The 8,316-nt window shown below is 36.1% G+C and overlaps 1 protein-coding gene across 1 annotated transcript; it reads right to left on the minus strand.

The window, feature by feature from the left end:
• Positions 1-4,019: 4,019 nt before the first annotated feature.
• On the minus strand, positions 4,020-5,909 carry LOC145990087 (zinc finger MYM-type protein 1-like). Its single transcript, XM_083125740.1, has one exon. It carries the CDS (start codon positions 5,907-5,909, stop codon positions 4,020-4,022), a length of 1,890 nt encoding a protein of 629 aa, XP_082981866.1.
• Positions 5,910-8,316: the final 2,407 nt, after the last annotated feature.

Consider the following 8,316-nt stretch of genomic DNA (forward strand, 5'->3'; position numbering starts at 1 on the left):
ATCTATGAATGAAAATGTAAGCTTGATACATTGAGTGTAATTTCATTGTCAACATTTAAAATCGACAATTTCGAATTCCGTTAAGAGTTGAAGAACCATAGTTTTGTGTACAGTCACAGCAATAGAAATGGGACACCTATATACTAAAATACTCGCTTCCCTGCAAGGCGTTATGTGTGTTGCATAACTCTACGCGATAAGTGGATTTTAATAGGAAATTTTCAATTGCAACTTCTACCACCGACATAGCAGTAGGCAACACACATAACGCCTTGAGGGTAGCCAGTATTTCAGGATACAGGTGTCCCATTTTTATTACCGGTGACCGTATTTGTAACAATAACATTCCGTTGCTTAGCAACACAATCGTTATTTATGTATTAAAAATAATTTACCAATAACTGTGAGGTAAGATTCTATGATGGCCGACTTTAAATGTCTGTTTTAGAAGAGTTCTGAAGATTGTTAGCTAGATTGAATCGAGTGTTATTGAATTTAAGTGAAGGACTTGTGTAGAAAGACTAAGGAGTGTTTATTATCTATCGTGAAAGAAAAGAACAAAAGTTAATTGAAAATAATCATGTCAATTACAATTTAAAATGTTCAATATCCCTTTGGATTGTATAAGAGATGTGCTTTAACTGTCTCGTTTGTTTATCATAATGGATCAAAAGGGAATTGTTGAGGACGGAAATAGTACGATATGCAATAGTACTATAATCAGTGATATCAGTATTGATGATATAATATCATCTGATTCAAAACATAACGAACAATATGGAAATGTGACTATGGACATTTCACACAAAGTAAATGGGCTGAATAAAAGAAAGAACAATACAGCACAAATTGAAATTGGGAACAAAAGTTCTAGGATGGAACACATTACCAATCATGAAAAAAGAATATACCAATATGACATAGATGCGAATTAACCGTATTTAGTGATAGTAGAAAGTAGAAACCAACAGTTAGGGAATTTGCATCCAGTTAAAGTTGGGTATATGCTAATGGATAATAATGTGAAATTAAGGTATGTAGATCAAAGTGGACGAAATAGAGTTCGAGCATTATTGAACCCGTCACAAGAAGTTAATCAATTTGTGAAAAATAAAGTGTTGTTAGACAAGTTAGGAGTAAATGCCAGAATTCCTAAATCTTTAGTGGAGAAGGAAAGCCTTGTTTTTGGAATACCCACAGAGTTTGAAATGCAGTATTTGGAAAGCAGTATAGAAAGCCCAGTGCTAGTGACTAAGTTGGGAAGAATGAAGAAGAAAATATGGCGGAATGATGGATCATTTTAGCTTGAAACTACTCAAGTCTTATGTTTGACTTTTAAGGGGACAGTTTTACCACAATACATAGCAGTTGGAAAACAAATAGTTGAGGTAGTGCCACGTGTGAATCCAGTGTTGCAATGTAATAGATGTTTCAGATTTGCCCACACAGGTCAACAGTGCAAGGGTAAAAATTTGTGTTATAAATGTGGCCAAGATTATCACGAAGGAAACTTCGAATTGAGTGAAACATGTATAAATTGCAAAGGAGATCATAACGCTTGCAACAAAATATGCCCTAAATATCAGGATGAAAAGCAAATTCAAATTATTACGGCCGAGAAAAACATTTCATATTATGAAGCAAAAGGTATGTTGACGGGAAATAACTCAAGAAATATATCATGTGAAAAAAATTTAAATTATTTAGGGATCAATTTCAACATGAAACTGTTCGAAGAAACGGATTGGAATTCCCTCCCATCAAAAAGAGTTATGTGAATGAGAAGAATGTACCAACAAGTGATAGTTGCAAGGAAATAAATGAGAGTTATTGTGCGAGTTCTGTAACTCAAATGGCGGAACAAAAGAAAATATCAAGGGAGAATAATGGTACATAATGATAAATGAGAGTACAATACAGCAAAGTTGTTACATCGCCTCCAAAGAAGATTATGGAAACGGCTACAAGACGTATTGTACAACTTCCACGGGAAAACAAAAAGGATGTGAATGTAGATTCTTCATCCTAATCAGACATAAAAAAAGAACAAACAAAATACAAATATTCCTTACATTTAAGAGAATCCCCTTTTAGTAAGCAAATACAAAATATGGATAATATAAATGGCAGAAGATATTCAGATAGTAAATCAGTTTTTTGTAGACAAAAGGAAATATACCAGTCATTGTTGGACCTTTTACCAGATATGATTGAATCAGTTCGTGATTTAAATGATACAGTACAATATCATGAAGCATGAGGTTGTAATTATAGAGATGCATTAGGATGTAGTATTTTGGACTGGGTTGGTGATCGATCATTACATTTCATGAACGATGGGTCAGCTACTCATTATCCATGGAATGGTAAATCACCAACAGCCATATATTTAACTATTGTGTCAAATAATATAATAAATACATTGTTTTGGGAAGTAGATTTTGTGAATAGGGGTAGTGATCATTTGCCAATTTTAATTTCACTGTTAAATGATGAACACTCAGTACCTAAAATATATTCATTACCAATTAGAAGGTGGCAGGTTAAAAACATCGATAGAGAATTATATTCTGTAATTTTGGATTCTTTTATCTCAATGGAAGATATTAAACAGGAACAAGATATAGGTAACGTGTCAACATTATTTACAATTAATAACGTATGCAATGAATATTGTAGCTAAACGGAGGAAAATTAATAATAAAAATAACTTTCCTACTATAAGTCGGTAGAATTATGAGTGTCAAGATGCAAAAGAAGAAAGAATAAGATTGTCTGAAATATTTGCTGAACAACCTTTGCCAAATAATTGGATAAATTTAAAACAAGCAATAGCTAAAGCAAAACGTATCTTCAATAAAGCAAAAAGGCAAGCATGGGAAGAATTCTGTGAATCATTATCACCATCTGTTAAAACAAACACAATTTGAAAAAAATAAATTATCTTAGGAAAGGACATAAAACTAGAGTTTCACGTACAACAACAATTTGGCAAGAACATTTTGAAAAAAGTTTACACTTAGTTATGTAAAAAATTTAAAAAAACGAGATTATAAATAATATAAGTTCCAATGATGAATTTTATTCAAAAATAACATTGCAAGAACTAAGAGAAACTCTAAATAACATAAAATCAACTGCCCTAGGATACGACGGAATAACGTATGAAATGATAGGACATCAACCGGACAATGCATTAAAAGTACTTGTAAATAATTATAATAATTTTCTGAGAAGTGGAAATGTACCACAAAACTGGAAAACACATCTGATACTACCTATACTTAAATCAAATAAAGATCCGAAAGAAGCTGAATCATATCGACCTATTACGTTGGCTCCTACATTTGAGAAGATATTTGAAAGATTATTATTAAAAAGATTAGAGTGGTATTTTGAGAAAGAACAATATTTTTATCCATATCAGTTCGGTTTTAGGATAAACAAGGCAGTAGCGAAGCGTAGTCTTACGAAAGAGGCAAGCAATGTTTCAGTACAACAAAACATGTAGTACAACGACATGCCGAGGGGAAAGATTCAAGGTTTATAGCCTCATTTACCCAGTCGCTGGATTTGTCAAAATATCGTAATAAAGTGACTGTACTAAAAATAAACCATATGATCCGCAAACGTCACATTTACTTTTTAAAAAAAATCCAGGTAACGTTATTCATATGATATTAAACGTTTTGCATATGCGAACTTTCCGCATACGACTAAAGGGAGACGGAATTTCTTACTTACTTATTAGTACCTTTATTTGTTCATTATTATTTAATATGGTCAAACGGTGACCAAACCGATTTAGATAAAAAAATGGGAATCATTTGTTTATTTTACGCTGCATGATGTAATTTAGTATTTTTGGGCACCCTAAAAACCGCATTGGAGTAACTTAAACACTAAATAAAAAGTTAAACACAAACAATAAAAAATTCATTTCAAAGCAAAGAAACACATGCATAGACGATGTACTCACCACAATAAATTTCAAACTCTTGGTCCATTGGATGCCACCCTTAGTGACGATATTCATACTCCATTCTTCTTTTCTTCTCTAGAAAATGTTTAAGCACACAATCGTAAAATTTAGTTTCATCCAGTTTGAGTTCCTTTAATAGTTCCTTCTCAATGGACAAATGAGCAAGGGCTGACAACCTTTCCTGACCCATGCTGTTCCTGGCGAATGTCTTGATACGTTTCAGCGTTGAAAACGATCTTTCAACTGACGCTGTTGTGGCTGGTATAGTCAGTACTAGCAGACACAGTTTGTGGAGTTCGGGCATCACTTGTTGTAATTCGTTGTTTACAATGAACTTCAAGATGTCCTTTACACTCTTATTGCGGAAACAATCCCGAGAATAGGCAATACTGAGCTCGGTGTGCAACAAGGTTTTGTCAAAATGCTGGATGTACAGTTGCATAAGCGATGAGAAGGCAGTTTCTGGAAATGTAGCAGCATACATGCGAAATTTCCCGCTATCGAGCAATTCAACAAATCGTAGGGCCTCAAGGTTTTCAAAACGTGAAGACAGTTGGCTTATGATGTTGTCTATAACTTCACAATATATACGTTGGTACTGAGATTTTGTGTCGCCTACATTGTTCCTCTTCCTTCTCGGCTGTGGTACTCCTGCAATATCTATTGTCCTTGTATAAATTATGTCAAATTGTTCTCGTTTCTTGGTAATGTCACTTTTGACACTTTCAATTTCTTTGAGGCAAAATCCAATATCCATAGTTTTTGTTTGCAGCACATTAAATAAATATCCCGTCAAGGAAAATATTTCCCCAAACAAGAGAAGAAAAAAGTTGGTTTCGAAACTATCCAGGAATGCCAAGAAACCACCCGCAGAAGAAATTGTTTCACTGTCCCAGTCTTGTGCATTGCCAATAATGTCCTCAAACATTTCAATTATCTTCACTCTATTTTCGGACGTTTTTTGTACAAGCCGTTCACTGTAGTTCCACCTGGTCTGAACCACTTCAGGTAACCTTGCTTTAACTATATCGTCGAGAGCAGCATTTCTTTTTGTCGAATGCGAAAAGAAAGAAGCAAGGCCACTTAGCGTCGAGAAAAACACTTTGCATTCACTAATGTTGCTCACTGTTTGAGAAAGTACTAAATTAAAGAAATGTGCAAAACAGTGAACAAATATTGCACTAGGGAAAATCTGTCTGACTCGTGCTTGTGTCCCTGAGAGATCCCCTGCCATTACGGCTGCCCCGTCGTATGTTTGACACACCAATTTTGATTCCCAGCCTAGTTTTCGAATTGTTTCAACAACGTGGGCAGCAATTACAGCTGCAGTTCGGTTCCTGCTGACATCCTCAAACCCCCAGAAACGCTCAACAATTTTTCCTGACTTCGTCACGTAACGAAACATCGTCGAAAGTTGCGATTTCCGTGATACGTCCGAGGATTCATCGATCATAATAGCTACGAACTTGGTTTCACTTACCTCGGCCTTAATTGCGTCCGTTATGACACCACTCGTGCTTTTAATAAGGTCATTCTGAATCTCACTTGACAAGCCAGTAAATGTTGTAGAATTCTCCAAATGACTTGCCAGCAAAGTATCAAATTCTGCCAACATATTTACAAGTTCTACATAATTTCCACGGTTCAATGATGCCTCACTTTCATTGTGTCCCCGGAATGATAATTCTTGACTACCAAGAAAGGTTGTTACACTTTCAAGACGCTTTAAAATATCGCGATTTTGACGAACAACTTTGTTATGGCGCTCGATTGTTACTAGTCTGTGGTGATCCAGAGCAAAATCCACACGAGATTTTCCGAATTCCTTCAGAGTTAAAAATGCCCTTATGTGAGATTCTGCTTTTTCATGTCTCTGTAATGCATTGTGCACGTTATTCAGATCACAGTATCCCTCACTTGACCACATGGAGTTCGTCTTGTGCACGGCGAACAATACGCATGGCCAACAGTACAACCTACTGCGTGCTTCACAACCTGCTAGCCAAATAAACTTGTGATACAAATTGCTTTGGAAATGTCGCACAAAGCCCCTTGGGCTAACTTGTTTTAAGTCCGGTAAATGCGGTGTTGGTCGACCCCCTTCCACGATTTTCATTTTAACACTTATCTCTCTCGAGCTAAACGAAGCAATTTTCAATTGCTCAATAATACACCCGCACTTCACATCAACCGTTCCTAAATACGCGTTCATTCCGATAAATTCACAGCACAAAACACGAAGCAACAAACACTCACACTATCCCACGTGCTTTCCACAACTGCAAATGCAAGCATCCACACAAGATCACTTTGAAAATCTCTGAAACAACAGAAAGTTATACCAACCTATTTCCTTAATTTTATCCGTCACAAAGGAAAGATATATCAGTTTGGAGATAAAAATTACGCGGAGGAATCAGAATCATTTCAGCAGAACGAGTATGTACATTAATATTTAAGTAATAAAGTGTCATTCAATGGCGTGCCCGGGACGAAGGGGGGGGGGGGTGGATGGTAGACATAACTCCCTTTTGGCCCAGTATATACTTTAGAAAAAACGTCAAAGGAAGGAAAAGATGACAAAATGGGGACCGTAAAAAGACCCTGGGAACACCACTTGCGTCATAATAATAGAACTTAAAACATATTCGGGCCTCCCCGATGGCGCAGTGGTAGTGTCGTCGCCTTGTAATCAAGGGGTTCCGGGTTCGATACCCGGTGGAGGCACAAGTGTTTCAGATCCCATTTTAAACTGTAGGTCCAGTCCCGATTAGCCTTACTGTGCATAAAGTGGACTTAAAACAACAAATCAATCAATCAATCATTAAAACATATTCTTGTGCTCATAATATGCAGAATGTATACGATTTACTTCTATGCCATGTACAAATATCAGTAGATAGTTCTTTCTCAGATAGCTTTATTTTCACCCCAAGTTTTATTCAAAAGCAGTCAATTTATTGATTGTAAAATTTGTGAAAGAGCTCACTTGAATTACTGCGTAAATAATTTGGCAGTTGCAAACACTGGTAGCGGTCAACACTTCTGGCGTAATTTGAGCTGGACCGACCAGGAAGCAGGGTGCAGGACCAAGGTCCGTCCAATCTTCCCTCCCTCCCTGAGAAAACTCTTCACGGGGATGCAGAAATTCCACTGCCCCAACTCCCAATGTCAACTTTTTTTACGCGTTTTACATTTCGCGAAATCTAAAATAATTTGTAATATAATATGATATATATGGAATTTAGAACAGTGATAATAACTTATTTTAGTTATTTTATGACTAACAATTATTATTATATTTGCGATCTTGTTTACGTGTTCATGAAGACAAATATTCGTTACTAGTTTTTGCTGGCAACGTACCCATAGATGAATCCTTCTGCTTTCGGTTGAACTCGGCTATTTTCGGGAATCACGCAAGCTCGGAAAGCACAGCTTTTTGTAGAAGCTTTGTGGACGGGTTCCACCAGAATTTCACGCTTCGCCATGTGACTCCTTCGGAGGCCTTATTTTCCCGCAGAACGGCTGCAAGCATTGAGGCTGGTGCTTGCTACAGAGCTGCTGGGGGAGTTTGCGGCCGCATTTTTTCGCGAAATCGAGTGCGATGGAAACTAAATACGGTTAGAACATTAAGTAAATTAAATGATATTCGAATTATGCAAGCAGTGCTTGCATTGCTTGTACTATATCTTCGCCTCTGAAACAAGGGTTGTATTGATGCATTAGCAACATTAACATTGCATGTTCAAAATTCAATGTATAAGAAACAATATACATTTGCTCACTTTATAGATATACAAGGTGCATATGATACCGTTAATCCTCATATATTAATTGATATATTAAATCAGACAAATACTCCGAAAATAATTACGAAGATAACACTGGGGAACAGTGAAATTGCGGCACAGTGTTTGAGAGCTAATTTAGGGCAATTTCATGCTGCTGAATAATTATATAATAATATATTTCCTGAATTGGCTCTAATTTATGAAATAAATGCAACTAAGCCAAAATGGCGGAAACATAAGATATACATATAAATGAACTTCCAACAACAATTTAATATTTCTTTTTGTGATTACAATCATTATTATAAAAATAAATGTATATAGGCCTATGATCCAAATAATTAAGAAAATATGTACACAATGAAGTAACAAACTATGTGAAACGTTTTCTATACGATTTCCTGCTGTATTGCTTTTGAGGACAATCCCTCTGTAAGCTCCAACAGCAGTCGGCCATCACGTGGCGATCCCACCGTCCCTGGTACCTTTCTTGCATTATCCTTATATCCTGATGGAACCTTTCTCCCCGTTCTTCACTAA

This window comes from Lepisma saccharinum, chromosome 7, assembly GCF_977018435.1.
Source record: "Lepisma saccharinum chromosome 7, izLepSacc3.1, whole genome shotgun sequence".
Lineage (NCBI taxonomy): Eukaryota > Metazoa > Arthropoda > Insecta > Zygentoma > Lepismatidae > Lepisma > Lepisma saccharinum.